The sequence below is a fragment of the Megascapheus bottae genome, chromosome 1, assembly GCF_031878675.1.
Source record: "Megascapheus bottae isolate mThoBot1 chromosome 1, mThoBot2.hap1, whole genome shotgun sequence".
Classification (NCBI taxonomy): Eukaryota; Metazoa; Chordata; class Mammalia; order Rodentia; family Geomyidae; genus Megascapheus; species Megascapheus bottae.
The window spans coordinates 68,422,126-68,444,005 of record NC_143509.1 but is presented as its reverse complement, the minus strand read 5'-3'; the positions used below and the strand labels follow the sequence as shown (position 1 = coordinate 68,444,005).

At 37.3% G+C, this 21,880-nt stretch overlaps 1 protein-coding gene across 2 annotated transcripts in view; it reads right to left on the bottom strand.

The window, feature by feature from the left end:
* Window positions 1–1,283: 1,283 nt before the first annotated feature.
* Window positions 1,284–21,880, bottom strand: part of Ift57 (intraflagellar transport 57) — a 51,174-nt gene continuing 30,577 nt past the window's right edge. For both annotated transcript variants that reach the window (XM_090346885.1, XM_090346891.1), the window contains exons 7-11: window positions 11,458–11,529; window positions 9,800–9,931; window positions 8,347–8,409; window positions 2,519–2,585; window positions 1,284–1,487 (exon numbers count right to left, since the gene is read on the bottom strand). In XM_090346885.1, coding sequence (XP_090203011.1) covers window positions 1,309–1,487; window positions 2,519–2,585; window positions 8,347–8,409; window positions 9,800–9,931; window positions 11,458–11,529 — 513 coding nt within the window. In that variant the 3' untranslated portion in view covers window positions 1,284–1,308. The remainder of the gene's footprint in view (window positions 1,488–2,518; window positions 2,586–8,346; window positions 8,410–9,799; window positions 9,932–11,457; window positions 11,530–21,880) is intronic.

Here is a 21,880-nt window from a genome sequence, read left to right as displayed (position 1 = left end):
TGATTAAGTTCCCAGGACAAAAGGTTATGTTTCACATTTTCTACTAGGCTCTTTCTAATGATCATAAAGAAAAGACAATTTCAGCCTTTCACATTGCTTACCATCCCACTGTGGATTCCCTCTATTTCTTTACAAATTAAACACACTGGATTATTTGTCATTTTATTGCTTGTCATCCTCTTGGGTAGTAGCTTATATACATAGAACTTTCTTTCATCTAAACTTAAACTAGTGACAGTTTGAGCGTGTCTGTGTAAAATATTTTTTTTATTCACTACTAGTGCTTTTAATTTAACAAAACAAAACAAAACAATGTGCCTACAAGCACATTATTATCCTAGCTACATCAGAGGCTGCGATCTCTGGGGTTCATGGTTCAAAGCCAGCCCTAGCACACAAATTCTTTACTCTTATCTGCAACTAATCAGAAAAGTGCCAGAAGAGGAGTTGAGGCTGAAGCGACAGAGGGACAATTATGAGTGAAAAAGGCAAGCAAGAGAACTAGGCTTTTAGTTTAAACTACAGTGTTGGCACACAGGCGCGCGCACGCGCGCGCGCACACACACACACACACACATTTGAACAAGAAAAAACAATTCTGTATAAGTTGTCTTTTACCCTCTAATGGTTTGCGTAGTTTTTTCCAAGTTGGTACTCTACTATTGCTTATTTCTCTGATGTAGAAATTTTCGTTGAGAAAGTTCTTCCATGAGATGAGTAAGATCCAGTCATCCACTCAGTCATTAACTCAACTCACTGTAGTATGAGTTCTTTTATTTGAGGCATATTGTCTGCATGCTATGAGAAGAGGCTAACCTTCATGGCGTGCATATTTCCTCCTCCAAAATGGCTCCAGTACATGGCTGAGAGAGCACAGGAAAGGGTGGATCCAGAAGGTGCATCCTCTCATTTTTCTACCACCTATCTTCTGTCCCCTTCTTCCTACCCACCACAGAAACACCTATATTCAATGAAGGTGACTATCTTTGTGTCAACAGTCCAGCAGTAGCAAACAATGCTAAACACACAAAACAAAAACAAACCAAGATACCAGACAAGAGTTTTATCATAGGTAAATGGTTGACGAAAGCTTCTTCACACGCGAAAATTTTAATTACTTTATTAAAAATTATATTCACTGTTGAGGTTTATATTATAATCACCATGATACAATATTGTGTGTACATATGCAAAAATTACCCATTGAACATACTTTTAGGAGTATAATTGTATTTGGAAATCAGAGCAACATGAAGAATAATTTGATACAAAAAAACAAGTAATGAGGAGCGCAGGAAGTAGTATGCTTTAATAAGGGCCTATTGCTGATTCTGGAATGACTGTTGCATGCATATCCCGAGTCATGTTGGACTTCTCCTTCAGTTTTGACTGCAGCAACGTGTGTTCCACAACACCCATTCTAATATCCATCTGAACAGTTTCTTGCTTCAGTTTTGTCAAGCTCTGCTTAATCTTCACCAAAGGAGCTGTAACATAAAAATAGCACAGAATAAAAAAAAGAAAACGTTCATTTGGAGTATTAGTTTATTATAGAACTATGTGACATTTTCCTCACTTTATCCTAAAAACCAAAAATAGGGTTAAAAAGACAGCCAACAACGCACTGCCATTCACGCAGATTTTTCTACAGCATTTTAAACACCTGAAATTTTTAGGATGGGAAATGATTTCTAGAGGAAGGAGAACCACTAAGTGGGTATTTAAGGATATGTGTGAAAGGATTTTTATGGGATTGTTGTTTGTCTATAGGAAAAGAAGACAGAAAGGGAGAAGGAAGAAGAGAAAAATATCTTTGTGATAAAGGTAATAAGCCTACTTAAAAATATATTTCAAAAAATCAGCATATACACAGGAGCTGTAAAAAGTCTTTGTAGGCATAGAAAAGCCTGAATCAACACCAACTATTCCACATCAGAGAACAAAACTCGTAAGCACTAAATGATAAGTCTTCTGGGAAGGAGTGAAACAAACAAACAAATACCCTCCAACCCCTCCTTATAGGTCATCAAATCATGTATGTCATTTGGTCGAATTCTAAATGTCCCTTTGCACATTAGATGTTCAAAAAATGAAGCTATTTTGATAAACACATAAAAGCAGTATGAAATACCATTTTAAATTGGCAGATCAAAGCACACAGTTAAATATTTCCATCTTTCAATCAATACAGCTTGAGTTTAGTAAACATAAATTATATAATACATCCTACGCTTCAAGTGACTAGTGAGGAACACAGCACAAAGACTGTCAGTCATTATTTTTACACCATGTATCTCTCTTGAAACAAGTAACCAATAGTTGGTTGTAAAAAGCAGATTCACCATCTAGGAACACTACTTAGGTAGTCACTCTTTCTTTTTGTCCATAGACAAGGGTAAATATTAAATTTATTTATTTATTTATTTATTTATTTATTTATTTATTTACTTAAGGTAGTTTCTTGAGGAGTTAGTTTTTTCTTGCTTGCTTTTATCCCTTAAAACAAGCATATACTCACCACCATCAGTCATGCTGCTGCCTTTTTCTTCCATTTCTTGTTTAACTTTTTCTAATTCTTCTGTAACCTTTAATTAAAAAAAATTTGCATGAGTGCCGAATTTTTAATAAACTCAATATTTTTGAATGATGTTTGGAGAAAACTTAATTTATATGTCAGACCAAAAAGAGAAATAAAACATCAGGGAGATTCAGGACATAAGTCAAATAACAAGATGAGGTATGCAGAGATATAAAATGTTTTATCTTCTGAGAATTCTCAGAAGATACTTGACTACATTACATTCACATTAGCTTTATCATTTTGTGATGTTCTAGAATAGAAACCAAGTTGTTCTGGGCCGGGAGTATGGCCTAGTGGTAGAGTGCTTGCCTAGCATGATTGAAGTCCAGGGTTCAATTTCTAGGTACCACATACACAGAAGAGGCTGGAAATGGTGCTGTGGCTCAAGTGATAAAGCTCTATTCTTGAGAAAGTCCAATGACAGTGCTTAGGCCCTGAGTTCAAGCCCCAGGACTGGCCAAAAAAAAGGAAGAAGAAACCAAGTTGTTTGAAAGCACCAAGCCCTCAAAGATGCAACTATCTCAGCGCACTTACACTTATATTTTATTTTCTAACAATTAGTTATTAGTTAATAAAATGTTATAAATACAGAAAGAAAAATTTGGCTTTCTAAAAGGTTTTTATTTTATTTTCCTCGTGTGTGTGTGTGTGTGTGTGTGTGTGTGTGTGTGTGTGTGTGCTGGCACTAGGGTTTTGACTCAAAACTTTGAATTCTTGAGCTCAGCTGTTTTGCCCAAGGTTAGAGCACCCTTTGAGCCATACCACAAATGGTTGGAATTATAGGCTTTTCTATCAAGATTGCTTTGAATTTTTTTTAATGGCAAGAAAATGATGACTCATTTTTATTACTTTAGAGACCAACAGATTATCAAGAAAAGGTGCTTAAAACTTGGAGCCACATTATACTCTGAAGTGAGTCATCTCTGTCATTCATTATTCAACAAGTGATTGGGTACTTTTAAAAAAATATTTCTTTAACTTTTTATCTTCAGATTTCAGCCTCCTGAGTAGCTAGGATTTCAGGCTTGAGCCACCAGTGCCTGCCTCAAAGTATTAAGAAAAGTAGTACAGTTTTATAAGAGACTCCTTGGTTCCTCGGTAGGACATGAATAACATGCTTATGTCATATGGCCATCTATAAAAATATTCTATTAGCTAGGGTCATAACTATAATCCTAGCTACTCTCAGAAGTTGAGATCTGAGGACCATGGTTCAAAGCCAGCCCTGGCAGAAAAGTCTGTAAGACCTGTATCTCTAATTAACCACTAAAATGCTAGAAGTGAAACTGTGTGGCTCAAGTGATAGAGTATAAGCCACACATATACACGCACATTCTATTGCTTTACGAAAACCATAACCCATAGCATGCTGTTGTAATTGTCCCAGATATAGCTGCATACAATGTTAAGATTATAATACTGTAGCCTTTATTGGCAAAATTCTAAGCTAATATAATAATAGGTTAGAAAATATAATCTTTAAAAGTTGAATTTTTAATATAATCTAGAACTAAAGCATAATTACTGTAACTTAGTAGGTTTTACTTTTTATCATACTGGTGAGTAAAATCTTCCTAGGGAATAAAGTGCTCATCCAAGTAAAGCAAATTAATTTCCTTCAGGCACCTGAAACATTACAACTGGGGATAACTACCTACTGCAAAAGAACTAAATGGATCCCTGGACTGTCTTCAAGTGTTAATTTACCTAACAAGTGAACACTTTACCTCTATGTAATGTTTTATTTGCCTAGAAGCACCACAAGATTAGAGTCTAAATATTTCTAATTTTATATTTTCACTATTTTAAAATAAGTATTTCTGAAATAATCTCTGTGAAAGATTCGTGAGCCACCTAGCTTGAGCCTGCTGTGTCCTTTAATGATAGATTTTCCCTTGCTTTACCACTGTGTGTGTGTGTGTGTGTGTGTGTGTGTGTGTGTGTTAGAGATGCTAAGAACCTGGGATCTATCCCTCTGCTACCACCCACCCACCTGTAACACACTTGTTGAGCAAAGTGGGAGGTGACACCCTTGTCCACCATGTCTGTACACTCCATGTGGCTTGCTCTTCACTGCAATACCTCTCTGCCCTGGCCCCAATTATGGTCTTTTCTTCTGGTTTATACCTCTAGTAAGAAATCGAGCTACTTTTATGTCCTCTCTTGCTGTGCCCTAATAATTTGGGCTTGCCATTGGTCTGTTTTCTGACTCCTTTTTTTGTGAGTAATGCATTCTTTTTATTTTTTTTATATATTTTTTTATTGTAATTGATAGAAGGGTTACATTATATTCACCAGATAGAAGGTGCATTACTTCAAAGACATTGATACCCATTCTCATGTCTTCGTCCCCATTTCCCTCTCCCCAGCCCTGCCTCTCATCTTGTTTTCCCCCCTTCCTTATCCTATTTTAAATAACCCAATAAGCATATATACAATGTATTAGTTAACAAGGTAAAATACTGTATCAATCTGAGATAACCAAGGGATAGCAAAAGAGATGAGAGATAACATACTACATTAAGGACAACAATCACTTATTATATGGCTTTTGTTTCTATATCCTGGAGGTCCCTTTCATTTAGTGTCACGCTATATGGCCTTATGTATCTAGGTTTTGTTCTATTGCAAATCTCTGCTAGGATAGCCCAAGGTTTCTACTGATTATGACAAATGAGGGAAACCAAAAAAATCATATTAAGTGAAGTAAGCCAGACTCAAAGGAACATAGGTTCTGATTCCTTTTGAGACCTAGATTTTTTCAGTGCTTGGTAAGAAATTCCTTCCCCCGAGCAGTTTGGAATTTTCTTGTATTTCTAGAGCCACGTTCCCTAGGGTCCTGTGCTGGCTTCACTGGCTTCCATATGCTAGTAGCTGAGTATCCACTGAGTGATATAAAATGGTGTGCAGAGGGCACCAGTCACTGCGCACAAGTGATGTGCACTGGCTCACAAAAGGGGTTCTATCCCATTCCTGGCCAGATACATTGGATCTCTACTAAGGGGGTCTAGAATTTTAGCTCTCTGGGCTCCAAGATCTTGAGTCTTCTCAAGGTGCCTGATAAATTGAGAGGTCCTGCTCCAGATTAATAACAAGGGTTCCATCTCTCTTTCTGGAGTTGCCTGCCCTTCAAAGGTGTCTGAGTTAGTAATAGGGGGTTCACCCCCTTTCCTAGATTTATATAATAGGAATATCATTCTGGCTCCTGTTTCCTTCCCTCAGGTAACATGGGAGGAATAAGCTTCACTCCTTTAGTATCTCAACTTGGCAGCATCTTAAGGCATTGGGATTGCTTTGATCTTGATAACTTGAAAAAATCCCCCCACCCTTTTAACAGTAATGTAGCTGGTCCCAATATCTTCTGAGGAACTAAGAGAAATGGCTTGTAAAATGGAAGTTTAAATTTTAATAACATCTTGTAGCTAGATTACTTTTGTAAGAAAAAAGTGGAGTAGATCAGCACAGCCCGGGACCCATCACTCTGCAAGGGACCCTTAGGTCAGGAAAAGGAAAAAACAAAAAAGGATAGGCAGACCATGTCCTTCACTACCTTCTGGGAGGGTTGCCCATTTCTAGGGGAGCATTGGCCTCTTCCATATCAGAAATCTTCTGAACTCTAGTCCTTTTCAATCCTGGAGTGTGGAGTCCCCATTCACAGGCACTAGCAGTTCTGCCATATGCCTAAGAGGGGAGGAGCCAGAAGGTCTTGAGTTCACATCTCCTTCTCAGAGGCTGACTTCCAAGGATGTGAGGACAACTTCAGCAAACAGTCACAGGACACACTTCTGTAGGATTCCAAGCCCTCATGATATCCTCTGATTTGTCCAGGGAGGACAGTCAGTTCATCCTGGCAAAATGCTCTATCCTCAGCCACAAAGAGAGAAAGGTAAGCAAGGCATTTGCTAAGGACTTGGCACTTTATCCTTTCATCAACCTTAGGCTTTCTGGAGAAGCTCCAAAGCTGCAGCTGGGCCCACAGATGACAAAAACCCAGGGATACTGGCTATTGCCTTCATGGTGTCACCATTGGCAGTTGGAGGAGAAAAAGTGACAGGACAAGGAAAAGAGGTGAGTGAGAGGGAAGACAGTCATGGTTGGGAAAGCCCAAAGAGTCCCTGGGATGTGCCAGAGGAGGAAAAAAAAAAGCAGTCCTGGAAAGGCCACCTGCCAGCAACATAAAAAGCCAGGGCATTTCAGGAGGCAGTGTGCTTGGTCCTGCTCCAAAATTGGAGAGAAAGCAGAGCACTGGAGACTTGACTGTCCCCATTTCTGGTGAGGAAGGGAGCCATCCAAGACTCTATCCGAAATGACATGCTCAGGCACACACTGAGGAGGCCTGTGGGCACCCTCTACAACTCCTGCAGAGCCTCTTTGTTGCCTCAGAGGAGCCTCAAATAGCCATGGACATCTGAGGTAAGGCCATTTCTTTGGGAAGTTCTTCTTTCCTTCCTGTACTGTGATGGTTACTGAGGTCAAAGGTTAAAAAGTAAAAGACCTGTGTCACTTCTGACTTGCCTTGCCAAGTTGGGGATCAGGCATTCTTGCATAATATAATAATGACAATAAATGCAATGCATACACTTTCTAGAATGGACAGATTCTAGGCCATTCTCAATTGTAGACAAATATACACCCTGGATCCCATACAAATCCTGAACAACAGTACTTACAAATAAACCTTGCATCTTGCAGACTTACAGTAAAATGTACCATAGACTCCTCAGTTAGTGCTTTACTCTTCTATGTACCACTATGGAAAGCAGTATGGCAGTTCCTTAAAAGACTAAACATAGAGCTCCCCTAGGGCCCAGCAATTCCACTACTTGGCATTTACCCAATCGTCCAGAAACAAGGACAACGATGTTCATTGCAGCTCTATTTACCATAGCAAAGATATGGAACCAATCCAGATGCCCCTCAGTAGATGATTGGATCAACAAGATGTGGTATTTATACACAATGGAATTCTATGCTGCCATCCGAAAGAATGGCATCACCCCACTTGTAAGGAAATGGAAAGACTTGGAAAAAATCCTATTAAGTGAAGTAAGCCAGACCCAAAGGAACATAGGCTCAATGGTTTCCCTCCTTTGTAATAATTAGTAGAAACCTAGGACTTTCCTAGCAGAGGATTACAATAGGTCAAACCCTAGATCCATAAGGCCATATAGGATGAGGCTAAATTAATTGACCTCCAGGACATGGAAACAAGAGCTAATTATGAGTGACTATTGTTCTTAATGTACTAGTTTTTTTTCTCTTCTTTTTTGTTGCCCTTTGGTTAATCTCATATTGTTACATTATCTAACTTTGTTACTTGGTATATTATATATTTATGTTTATTTGTTTAATTTGAAATAGGAAAGGGAAGGGGGGAAAAGATGAGGGGAGGAGTGGGAAGAGGGAAAAGGGGACAAAAACATGAGAAGGGGTATCAATGTGTGAGAAGTATGCATCTTCTATCTGGTGAATATAACTATAACCCCTCTATACGTTAACATAAAAAAGATTAAGAAACATTATCAATGCACTAATAATATGAATGAGATTTACATTCAATTTAACATAGTAAGGCATATTAAGGAAGCAAGAAAAGGATAAATAATTAATTCCTTGAGAAGAAACCTAGTGTATTTCTCCTAGAGAAGATGATTTGAAGCCAAAGGAGGCAATTATTGAAGTAAGCAGTTTTTAGTCATCTCATGACTCTGACCAGCTGAGCCCAGCTGACAGGTGAGAAGCACAGCAAGAGAGCTAGTATGTACCTCTGACAGAAGTCTGGTCCTTTCAGTTACTCCACCATTTCCCTGCTGGTATCGCTCCTTTGCCTGAGGAGAAAAACATTTTGCTTAATGACAAGTCCAAAACAGAAGGACATTACTTAAATATGACCTCTTTGCGTTCACAATTTCTGCATATATATCACTTTAGGGCAACCTCCATCCTTGTTTATGAATACATTTATGAAACGTAGCCATCTCATGTCCCTAACAGGCAACCTGTATTTATTTAACGAAAGCACTATAAAATGATCAAGTGCTTTAACCTTCACATGCTGACTATATAACTAGTATGGGCATGGCTCACAATGAAAAGTGTCCTCAGTCATTTCTAAACACTTTGGGAGAGAGACTCCTGGTCAATCTAATTTGCATTCTATGCAGAGAAAATTAGTTCTAAAAAGAAAAAGATCAATCAAAGTAGAGCATCAAGCTCAGCAATTAATAAGGATTAACAAAGAGTATGACAGTATAATCAACTGGAATATGTTCTTGGAAACTAACCTAATAATCAATTATTCAATATTAATGTTAGACAGATGCATGATGGTTATAATCAGAGAATTTTACAGCACTGTTAAAGTAAAAATACATAAATAGCTATGCAGATGAAGGAATATGATGGAATAAGTTAAACATAATACAGTAAAAAAGAGAATTAATTTATACTTGGTCTTTGAGAACTTCTGATGTATAGACATTATCATGAAGTTATTATTTTTTTGTCTTCCTAATTTTGTCTGCTGGAAAAAATATCCCTTTCTGTGGTATTTATGAGCAGTCCTGATAGTCTTCCTTAATCTCTGGAAATGGGCATAAATCCCCAAGAAAAGCATTAGATCCCTAAGCGAGAAAGAAGGCTGCTTTCAGAGGCAAGCGGTTTTAATTTTTGGCTCAAGTTCTCAAACTTTGGAAGGATGAAAAGGATGTAGGATTTGCACTATTTTATTCAGTAAACTGCTTGTCTCTGAACCTGTCTTGTTTTCAGGTTCATTGTTATGGAACTGTGTAAACCACTGTTCCAAGGATCAACTTTCAGCTGTCACTTTCTTCCTCCCACTCCTCCAGTAACTCAACAGCAGATAGGGAGGCAGCACGACAGGTCCTGACAAAGGTACTGTTCCTGTTCTCAGTCATATTATCCAGCAGCTTGCATGCTCACTAATTTAAACCAAATGAAGATGGGTATTAAAGAAATAAAGAGGTTAATAATTCCTACTACATATGAAATGGAGATAAATTCTATTACCTTATTGGCTTCCTAGAAGAGAAAGAACTAATATGCTTGTGAAAAGCATTATGAAAATCTTAATGAAAAATGTTATGTCATATTTAGGGTCAGGCACTGGAATAAATCCTTGCAAATCATCCCCTTTAAAACTGTGTTCTAATTATCTTTACATAGTTGTAAAAAAGGGGTAAATCATTCTTAAATTACCTCACTCAGCTGGGCTTGGGCTCCACGATATTCTTGAACAAAGTGCTCAAGTTGATTGTTGATGTATTTTTCTCGGCTGCCAATCTTTTCCAGAGTCCTACTAATTTCATTATGGAGTTTGTCCAAAAAACCCTAGAAATCCCATGGAATTTTAAAAAGAACTCAGAAATACATTTAAAGAAGTTAAATATCAACTCGGTGGCTCACGCCTGTAATCCTAGCTACTCAGGAAGCTGAGATCTGAGGATCATGGTTCAAAGCCAGCCCTGGAACTAAAGCCTGTACATCTTATCTCCAATTAACCACTAGAAAATGGGAAGTGGGGTTGTGGCTGTGGCTCATGAGGTAGGGCAGTAGACTTGAGCTAAAGAGCTCAGAGACAACACCCAGGCCCAGAGTTCAAGCCCCATGATCCACAAAAAAAAAAAAAAAAAAAAGAAAAGCTAAATATCTTTTAATACATCCCATAAGTAATCCAACAGATATAAAAAAGAAAAGCATGCTTGGAATTTTAATTGCAAAACAGCATATGGATCCTCTTCCCTTTCTCACAGAATCCTAATGCTGGTCTTGGAGGGAATTGACACTGAAGCTAGTTCATGCACTGCATTGCAGTCTAGCACAGCATGTGGGCTTGATTCAAACAGGAATGAATGAAAGGATAGGATGAGAAATTGCAGAATTTTAAGATAAGAGGAAAACATTTCGGGTATAGTGGTTATACTCCTGTAATCCTAACATTATAGAGGCTCTTGGTATGGGAATCACAAATTTGAGTCTAGCGTGGACTTCATCTTGAGAGCATCTTAAAACAAAACAAACAAAAAACAAGACTAACCTTAGTAGAATTACTAATTCATTGGTCCTTATATGTATCTAAAATTTACCTACTTCAAAGTTAAAGTAGGAAAGGAGATGAAAGATAATGGAATAGTGAAGTGAGGAAGAAGAGTTCTAAACTGAGAATTCTGGCTTGAGACCCAGAATTTCTCACAATTTCCAGAGTGGAGCAAACTAGGAAAGCTTGAGTGGAAGACATTGAAGGCCTGGAGTTCTTCTTTACCCAAATATTTAGGGGAAAGTGTTGAAATAATTCTGAAGTGTCAGATATATATATATATATATATGTATATACATACCTCAAATGTATATGATCATATAGAATTTTTGATATGTTATATATAACATGAGTATTATGCATATATCATGTTATGTTTTTTTTTTTTTTTTTTTTTTGCCAGTCCTGGGCTTGAGCTCAGGGCCTGAGCACTGTCCTTGGACTTTCTCAAGGCTAGAGCTCTACCACTTGAGCTTCAGCACCACTTCTGGCTTTTATCTATGTATGTGGTACCGAGGAATCGAACCTGGGTCTTCATGCATGATAGGCAAGCACTTTAACCACTAGGCCAAACTCCCGGCCCTCATGTTATGTTTTATATATCATAACAATATTGCAACATCAGTGGTGTAGGATATTTAAAAATATAGCTTTTATGAGTTCCCTTTCTCTACCTAGTTTAAGTATTAATGATGTGGAAATGTAAAATGACATATCAATCAATAAGCCCCAGAAAATCATGGGTTTTTCTTTTTCCCTTGCATCTTCTTTCATAATTATGTGTTCCACATAATTGACGCATCTGAAACAAGTCATTTACCTTGGTCTCCTTTAGAGCAGATTCAATTCCACTTTTGTGTTGGTGCATTTGATCAATATGGATTCTCCAGTCCTATTGGCAGAAAAGTACACAGGAATAAAGTAAATATATCTCCTCTTTTGCTCTGTGTTTATGAAGCCGTGTCCTGTATCATTACTGGTTTGCTTGCTATCCCACTCCAGGTGTCAAAGCCCTATATATAGCTTGCAATCAGATTATAAAGAAAAATGTGTAGAGCATTTTAGGATAAAAGGTTCCAAATAAATGTAAATTATTTTATGTGTTCACAGAATGATGTCTGATAATTTGAATACAGATTATTCCTGCACTGCTGGTGGTTAATATTTATGACGACCCATCAAAATGAAAAAGATCTAATTACTAGAAAAGAAATACTTGTTTAAGCAGTAGCAATTATGTTTGCCAGAAGCAACTCTCAACTCTCTCCTCTCCTCTCAAATATCATATATCAAATCAGTTTGTCTGTTAGAATTAAAATAGGACTCTCTTATTTAGTACAATTTGTGAGCTTCTTCCTTGACGAAGGAAGTTTGTAATGGTTGTTAGTTTATATATTTGTTAATACTGACTACTATGACTACTACCACTAGAGTGATTTGAAATATAAGCCATCAACTTAATACCCTACAAATAGCTTCAAGGTATTTCAGTCTACATTACTATGAATAAAAATTTTATGACTTGAGAAATACCCATCATATAGGAGAAATGTAAGTTGCAGTGAATGATGGAACTAGGGTATTTCTTGGTCTCCATGTTTGAATTTTTGATACTTGCTCTGTTTGTACCTTCATACTAGTTTTTCCAGAGAGAAATACTTTGTATAGAAAAAGACCTATTTCTTAACTTTAAAACATGTCATTGACTATAGAGTAAATAAGATTCTTGGGTACTTCATATACCAATTATAAAACTATATGGCTTATTAAAACTGTAAAGAACCTCAAAAAGCACTTAGTCCACTTTTGTCATTTCACAGAAGAGTAAAGAGGCCTAGTAACAGAAGGAGATATGCTCAAGGCCACATAGGCAAGTAGTGTTATTGAATCAGAAATAAGATGTATTAGTTCCCACATTGTGCATATATATGTATGTGTGTGTGTATGTGTGCATATGTGTGCATATATAAATGTATATATAAATATGTATATATATTCAATCAATTCAGAGTTTTAAAAGGGCAATTGAAGTCTAGGTGTGATGATTCAAGCATGTAATCCTGGCCACTTGAGAGGTGGAGATTTGGAAGATCAGAGTTGGAGGCTAGCTCCATGTGGTAGAAACTTGTCATCCCAGCTTTGTGGTAAATATGAGATAAGAGTGAGGTCCCCACCATCCTGAGCAAAAATGCAAGATCCTTGCCTCAAAATAACTAATGGAAAAAAGTCAGAGGGATATGGCTTAAGTGGCAGAGCACCTACACAGGAAGCTTGAAGCCCAGAGTTCAACATCTTGTACCACCAAAAGAAATTTAAAGAAGAATATAAAAGGCAATGTGCTATTGAATTCTAATGAGGCTGTTAGCAAGAATAAATTAGCACTTTCCTTTTCTGTACTTTCTGTCATGTGAGCCATGTAATCCTCAAATATGAGAGTTAGGTAACGATTCTGGATATCTTCTGCTTATCCGTGAAAGTACCATCTCGGGCAGTGTTTTCATTTTCCAGTGGAAGGAGCTGCTCACCATCCGTGATAAGCAGTAGAAAGACTTGGCAAAGGCACAAGGCTGTCTGGATTCACACAGTCAACACTGGTGAATGGGAGGAGAAGCAAATGGCTAGTCCTACACAAATGAACCAAATATAGTTTGGAATGGAAAACTTTTAGCCCAAGGAAATCGTCATGAAAGAAGTTGTACCTAGTAAGTATTACTTGTTACTTTAGCAACCACATATTAATTCTTCCTAATCTCAAAAGGAATTTCAGAGGACTTCATAAAAACAAAGATCAAGTGTTTATAGGTCTTTTCATTCTTCCTATGGGTTTCTCTGTCTGACTCTTTTCCTCCCAACATATGCATACAAAAACACAGGTGTGTATCTATGACTACATGACATAGACAACTTTTACCTATTGTAATTGATGTGTTTAAAGTAATTGTCCTCTTTCTTTTGTATTACACACAAATACCCTTTTGCATAAAGGACATAAAGGACATTTTGAGAAAAGCAACCACACCTGCCTCATCTATATATGACTGTGATAACTTACACTGATGTAAAAGTCCTTGAAGGAGCTATGGTTTCTGTGGGACCTTGACACATGGGTAGCTGTTAAACAAGATGAAAAAGAAGGGGAGAAGGAAGAAATTTTAGGCAGGAGTAATATAAATGAGGAAAACACACAGGAAGGAAACTTAAATGAGATTGCTATTTCTCATTCAGTGCAAAAATCAATTTGAAGTGGATCAAAAGTCTTTATGTTACACCTGAAGTTTAGAACCACTAGAGGAAAACAGAGGGAGAACACTTCAAGATACAGGCATAGGCAGCAAATTTCTGAATGGATACCAATAGCTTAGGAAATAATAGCAAGAAACGGTTAAGTGGGATTGTATCAAAGTAGAAAGCTTTTGCACAGCAAAGAAAACAATTACCTTTGTGAAGAAGAGAGAGTCCACAGAGTGGGAGAAAATCTTTGTCAGCTGCTCATCTGACAGGGATTAATATCCAGTAATATAAAGAACTCAAACACTTAAACCTCAGAATAACAATCCAATAGATAAATGGGAAAAACGACTGAATGAATACTTCTCAAAGAAATATAATAGCCAGTGAAAACATGAGAAAAACTGGCTCCACGTTGCCAGTTATCAGGGAAATGTAAGTGTGAGATTCCATCAGTCAGACTACTATTGTTAAGAAGACAACAAGAACAAATGCTGGTGAGAATGCAGGAAAAAAAAAACCCTGTAGTGTACTGTCATTGGAAATGTAAATAGGTCTAGTTCCTATGGCAATCAGAATGGAGTTTCCCACAAAAGCTTAAATAGATTCATAGCACAGTCCACCCAAATCACTTTTAGGTATGTATCTGAAGTTATCAAAAGTCAGCATACAATTGATGACTGTCCACCCACTGAAACTGTAATAAAAAAAAGGATTAGAAAGAGCAATGGAAGCTGAATTGAATCAAAATACTCAGTATGCATGTAATTAACATCTCTGAATAAAAAGAAACAGAATATTGGTTGATTTATTAAAAATTACTCTGTGTTTATTTGAGTGTGCATTGTGGCTATGCCTATGTGTGTCTGTACATTCATGCAGGGATCCGAATATTGGATACTTGTATTTTGTTTTCTTTCAAAATTTTGTACAAAGGGAATTTTATCACTTTAATTCTAGTCAGAAAAAAAGAAAAAACAGACATGCTTACAACACTCTTGAAATGGTTTTTAATATAGCTGTAGTGGGAAATAATGATAAATGATTGCAACTGTGTATTTTAAAAATATGAATGTAAAGGTAAAACACATCACTTTTGAAGAAGTACAACTGAGATGGTTCTAAGCTTTATGAAGGCTTGTGGAAAATATGGAGAAGTAATGGGCTTTAATGGTATATAAGGACTTGAAAGCCACCTGCATTCCTGAAGTAAACATTTAATGGTGACAACAATTCTAACATTGGTGTACTGTTCTATAACTGTTACTTTTTGAGTCACAGGCTTAGTGGAGGATATGACTCCTTATCCATGTCTAGCTTCCCTTGTAAGAAGGTTCCTAGGTTTCCTGTTCGTTGTGGAGAATATACTGTCTCTTTAGCAAGGCAATGATGATGGAAACTATGCCAGGACCATGAAGAAGCTGCAAGAGGCATCAATCCACCAGCTCCTTCATCCTTTCTGCCAGCCATGATAGAAAGGGAGCCTATCTCATGCATAGCTTTTTATTCTGTGGCAGGGAGTTAGAAACATGACAGCCAACTAGAGCAGAGTTACAGCTACTGCATCAACATCACTAGATAAGCATCCTGAATGAGTTCAGTGTGGATAGTGGGTTACCATTATTGCAAGCCACTGTGTTTTGGGCGTGGTTTTTATGCAGAATAACCTCCCCCCTCTCTCTCTGTCTCTCTCTCTCTCTCTGTCTCTCTCTTTCCATATATATGCAATTCATTCTGAGAAAAACTATAGCTAGGCAAAAATCTCCTATCTACAAAACAGAAAGTACTGCACAATCAAACACTTTCCACATAATCTGCATAGCTTTTCTTAGTGAGTGAGGAAATGGACCACTAAAGAGCTTATAAGGTAAAGTAAAAGTTCTTTTTGTTACATATCAGGGACACCGTGCAGGCTACTGGAGTGTGCTGGTCACCTGTTCCCAAGAGCTCTAGACAGTGAGTGCTCATTCAGCATTTCTCCTCTATTGAATAGGAGTGCTTCATCTAATATTATGTGTTTTTCTCTGTTAACGGGATTCAAAATAATGATGCAGTATATTATTCCCTTAGACTTTTTCTATTTTTTTTTCAGCAGTGCCTAGGATTGAACCCTGGGTCTTGTGCATTCTAAGCAAGTGTTTTGTTTCGACACTCAGCTACATCTCAACTTCTTACACTTGCTGTTTTTCAAAATCCTCTCATAGAAAATTTCATGTATAATTCCCTCACTTGTGAGGATACCCATGGTTTGTCTCCCCACTCCACATTCTTTAGCACTAAATTACATTATACATCTCCTCTTTTTGGAAACTGGAGAACTGTGATGAAGTATCTACAGATGGTTCACAGTAAGCCGCAGAATCAAAAACCTAGCTGCAGCTGTTAAGGTGACTGTCAGGAGTGAATGGTTTCCAAGTTTCACTTCGACTGAACACCACCTGACTGGTTTCTTTTGTATATGCAGATACATTTTGGGCTTTTTTGTTGTTGTTGTTTTGGATCTCCAAGTCAATGTTTAAAGCGCCTCTCTTCTAAAACTACCAGGGAAAGAGATAGAGATAAAAATCATGAGATAGGGATGGTAAATGGAATGTCTATTTCTGTGTGTTTCAATCACCTATATAAGTTGTAAAATGTCAAAATCTGTTTTTTTTGTTTTGTTTTAAAATCAAAGTCTGGGCTTCTCTACGTTGAGAGGCAGAATGCTGAAGAATTCTTAATAGAATTAAGCTAAAGAAAGGACCTTGCTATGTGCTGGCATGCCACAGTACAGCTACAGCTGATTCTAGCAGTTCACAGCTGGGCTGGGATCTTTTGCTTCTCCTCTGAAAAAGCAGAAGTGAGCCTCAAGGCTTTTGTGTATTTTGAACCACTTTCCCTAGATGATTATTTGTTTCTACCTTATCCTGCCCTAAGTCATTGTGCCTGACTTAGGCCTTTGTTGCAACTCTGAATTCACTTGATGTAGGAATTTTCCAGGTCACTCTAAAGTGTTAAGATGATATCTCCTATACTCAGGATCAACAAACAGATTTTGTAACAACCTAAGGTTCTTTGATATGTATGCTGTCTTTGTCACTAAATGAATAAGAGACCAAAACCCCTTTTCTCTTTTATAGCCTTTCCATTACATCCAGCAGTCTCTTTTATTTTCTTACCTTTTCACTTAAATTCAATAAGAAGAAAATTCTGTAACCTCCAATTTAAAGTTTACACATTAAATAAGTTATTTATTTCTTGGTTGGCTAAAATATACACACCAGGGAAGATTGCTGCTTCTAATTTACAACAGATGAACAATCTAGATAATCTTGCTAACACTATCTGTAAAACAAAAATTAAATAAGTTCCACTAAAGGATTTATGGGTCTTTCCTACAAGTAAAATACATGATTTTCAGTGGGTGAGTTTGCATATGTTAGTGGTAGTTATGTTATCTAGCCAGAAACCTTTTATTTGATTTAAAACTATACCAAAATAGTCACTTCCATCCTGAGATCTTTTTAAGTCTCAGAATGAGAACATGTAATGCTTAGTATGAGTCAGGTAGCTTCCTAACACATATAAATCTTGTAAAAATTGTTATTATGAAGAAATCAAGACTTTTAAGTAGTCTGCCCAAGTTTACAGAGAACACACACTTGCAAGAGCTTTTCTTGATGGAATGCAGTAGGATAATAAGTAAATATTTTGAGAGGATAATGGCTAAGAATAATTTCTATTTTATTGTGCAACAGTCTGGATCTTATTATACCCTAATGGCCCATGTATTAGAGGGTTGTTTCCTGGATTGGCACCATTGGGAGGTGATGAAAAGTATAAGTAGGGCATACTAGGAGACCCTTTGGTTGAAGAAACATCTTTGAAAGAGGTGATGGGAAATACAGGGTCTTCTCTCATCAGGTCCCAGCTTTAAGGTGAATGGTTTGCTCTGTTGCATCTGTCCACTCTGATGTGATGCTTTGCAATGGACCCAAAGCACTGGTGCAACTGCAACCTCCTGAAGTTGAGCTAAAACCTTTTTCTTTTCGGAGCTGATTATATCTCAGGTTTCTGTTACCATAACAAAACAGTTGATTTTTTTATAAGAATTTATATGGTAAATTAATGAAATGAGTTTAAGATGTTCTTAGGATAAAAACGTGGAAAGACTTCCTCATAAGGAAATATCCAGACCTGGATGGCTTCATCAGTGAATTTTTCCCAACAATATCAATCTTACACAAATGCTATCAGAGAATAAAGATTGCAAAAGATAATGATCAACATGAGTAATTAACAGAAATGAAATTCAAAAATCATAGCAAGATATTGGGCTGATCAATTTCCCCTTGCTATACCACATTTCTTTGGGGTGTATTAGTGCTTTGTAATCATTTCTGTGTCAATAAAACTTAGCTTTTGATTAAATAGATATGGTCTGTTAAAAACTCCTCTGTGAGGGCTGGGAGTTTGGCCTAGTGGTAGAGTGCTTGCCTAGCATGCACGAAGACCCGGGTTCAATTCCATGGTACCACATACTTAGAAAAAGCCAGAAGTGGTGCTGAGGCTCAAGTGGTAGAGTTCTAGCCTGTCCAAGGACAGTGCTCAGGCCCTGAGCCTAAGCCCAGGACTGGCAAAAAACAAACAAACAAAAAACTCCTCTGTGAGTCCTCTCCTGGATTGTTTCTGTAAAACCAAGAACCTGACATTTGTCTCCCATGATACCATGACCTATCAATTTCATGTGTAGAAACCCCAGTAGACATAGAGACATAGAAGAGTTTTCATAGCAGCCATATGTGCAATAGCTCCAAACTGGAAACACCTCACAGAGGCCCAAATCTAAGGTACCCTGGGAAGGATGAGACCTTGAGCTGCCTAGAAGTTCTCTACCTAGACGCCGTCTGCTGATCACACTGCAGCAGGGCAGTACGTCAGTCCTTGCTCATAAGAGGATTTGGACAGTATATTTCTGCTTCAATCTGAAGGAGTCAGATTTAGTTATTAAAATTCAAACTGCAGCTGTAGTGAGAGAGAGAGGTAGAGCCAAGTGTGAGGTACCCTCCAAAAAGAATCAGGCTCAAGATTTCAATGTGGAATATGAACATTCCTGTTCCATGTTCAAAAGTCCATGCATGGTCAATGATAGCATGAATTTGTAAATCTGATAGGAGGACATCAGATTCAGTGAAGGGATGGGGTAGATTCAGGGGTAGATGGTGTAGTAGAAGGATGTGCATATGGTAGCTAGTTTTTCTGGAATAAGTTTGTCAGGCTTTCTGTAAGAGTAGGAATATACACTCCTTAGATAACACTCCCTTTCCTTAATGACAGAACACTATCTTCATTATCTTTATTTTTTACCACTTTGGACAAACAGAATTGCATTTTCCCCTTCTCATGGTCAGAATTTCCAGCTCAGTCATCTAGCCACATTTGTATATTACAAATGTGTATGTGTATGTGAGAGAGACAAAATGAGAGAAAAAAAAGAGAATTTTCCCATTCAATTAAATAACTTTTCATGATATTGAATTACTTTCTTAATGAAAAATGCCCACAGGGTTGAAGGATAATTACAGACTGTAGCTTTCCTGAATTTTTAAATGTGACATTTTTCTTTCATTGCCAGAAGCTTTGCTTTTTTTTTTTTTTTTTGTGATGAGAAAGAGCATGGGTTTTCTTCTTATGTGTTCAAAGAATTAAGCAGAATTAAGAAGAAGAGTAGAATAGAGCAGCCCCCCTTATCCATGGTTTCACTGTCTGCAGTTTCATTTATCCATGGCCAATTGAGATCTGGAAACACCAAGTAGAAAATTCCATAAATAAATAACGCATGCTTCAAATGCAGTGCTGTTGTGAGCAGTATGGAGAAATCCATATTGTCCTGCTCCTGTTGCCTTAATGTGAATCATCTTTGTTTCAAAAGAATCCCACTGTGTGTGTGCAGTGCCCTGCTGGTCACTTTGGGGTCTGCCAGTTGTGGGGCTGTCACTTTGTTATTAGATCCTCTACCCCTAGGATGCAGTAGCCTTAGTAGCTGTAGGCTCCATCATAATCCCTCCATCATGTGCTAGCTTCATTCACTTCTTTTGCCTCCTGACTATCTCATCAACATAGAAACGGTGTCATCTCACATCATCAAGAAGAAGGATGAGTACAGTACAGGCAAGGTATTTTAAGAGCCAGCACAGTCACCTGTGTCACAACGTGCAGTTATAATTATTCTAATTTATTATAACTACTATTATCAGTTTCTTACAATGTTAATTTATCATTGGGATGTTGATGTAGGAAAGACATAACATTCAGGTTTATAGGGTTCAGTACCAGCATCAGCTCAGCTTCTAATAGGGATCTTCGAACAACACTTGGTGGATAAAGGGGAGAGTGTTGTAGTCATGTGTGGAATGTATTGTAGTGTATGTGGTAGTTTACTTGTTGCTGGGGTGCAGGAACAATTGTGATAGCTAGAAATGAGTTTCTCCATGGAAATTCCTGCTTTATAAGGTATTTTTCTTACTACATAGAACAACCACCCAGTGTGTATTTTGGGCAAGCAAGGTTATCATAGCAATCACAGTTATTCTCATACTGCCTGCAATTGAGCTGTAACTGGAGATCTTTAAATGTAGTATTTTGTTAAACAACTGCATTTCTAACACATATGCCTAATGAGTTCTTTGTGTGCGTGTGTGTGTGTGTGTGTGTGTGTGTGTGTGTGTGTGTGTGTGTGTAGTGGGGCTTGAACTCTGGGCCTGGGCATTGTCTCTGAGTTCTTAGCTCAAGGCTAAGACCCTACCCCTGGAGCCACAGCACCACTTCCTACTAATGAGTTCTTATACATTAACTCAGACCTATTATTTATGCTTACTCTAGTCACACTCCTATTATATTACCATATAGATCTCAGGAATGGTTTCTAAGGTTTAGGAGTGACAAGCCCAGAGAAAAGATCTGGCAAGGCAGATAGCCACAGGTCAAGTTAGAAATCAGAATTAAATCTTTCACAGAATGCTGAGTAAACACTGTGGAGAGATGGATGGCAACAGCCTTACCCAAATACAAGAATTTACTAATCATTTACCTGGATATTCAACATCCAAACCCTAAATACAAACAAGCAAAAAAAAAATAGAATCATGTACTGCAAACTTAAAAAGTCAAGAAACATAAATCTTTACTTTGCTGTAAGGAAACAGTATCAATTGTAATGGCTTAGAGGAAAACCATGAGAATATGGTTTGTTCAAACATTACAAAATTCTAAATAAAATACAGTAATAGTGACAACTACGGTAATATGGTTGATTTGAAAAATGAGTCAAGCCAATAAAAAGTACATTTTGTAAGACAGTCCATGTGACAAATGGTTTCTGCTTCAATTCATCTTTTATATTAAGCAATTCAAGGGAAACATTAAATCATACATTGCAATAATGAAATATTTAGGCAGTCTAGACATATTAATTATAATCAATATGTATTAATTCATTGCTCTCAATCACAAATGTCTATCTGAGATATCTCAGCCATGAGGCAGTAGTTACTTGCCTCTGCAATATTTACAAAACAGGCAGCCTTTATTGGATATTTCCTTAAAAATCGGCCACCAGTGTTGAGGTTCTTAATTACAGATGGTATTATTTCTAGAGCAAAAATATTTTTATTTTAACTTGTCATAAATGGAGAATTTTCCCATCTAGTTTATACATTTATCATAGAGTAAAAAAAAAAAAGGAAGGCATAGCCAACTATCTCTGGACAAAGAATATACTCAAATATTTAACAAGACTTGGACAGAAGGCAACTGAAAATCTCTTCTAGTTGCCTAAAGATGTCTGGTTTTTTCTCTGCTCCCTTGCGGTACTTTTTCAGTATTAATTTTGAGTACAATATTCTTTCCCACAACCCTGGTAACTACCCATGACCCATATACAACAAAGCAAGTAAAACAAAACAAAAAAGGGCTGACCTTGCAAGTTCAACTGTTAGTCCACAAAATAACATCTCATTAAAAATAACAATCCCAAA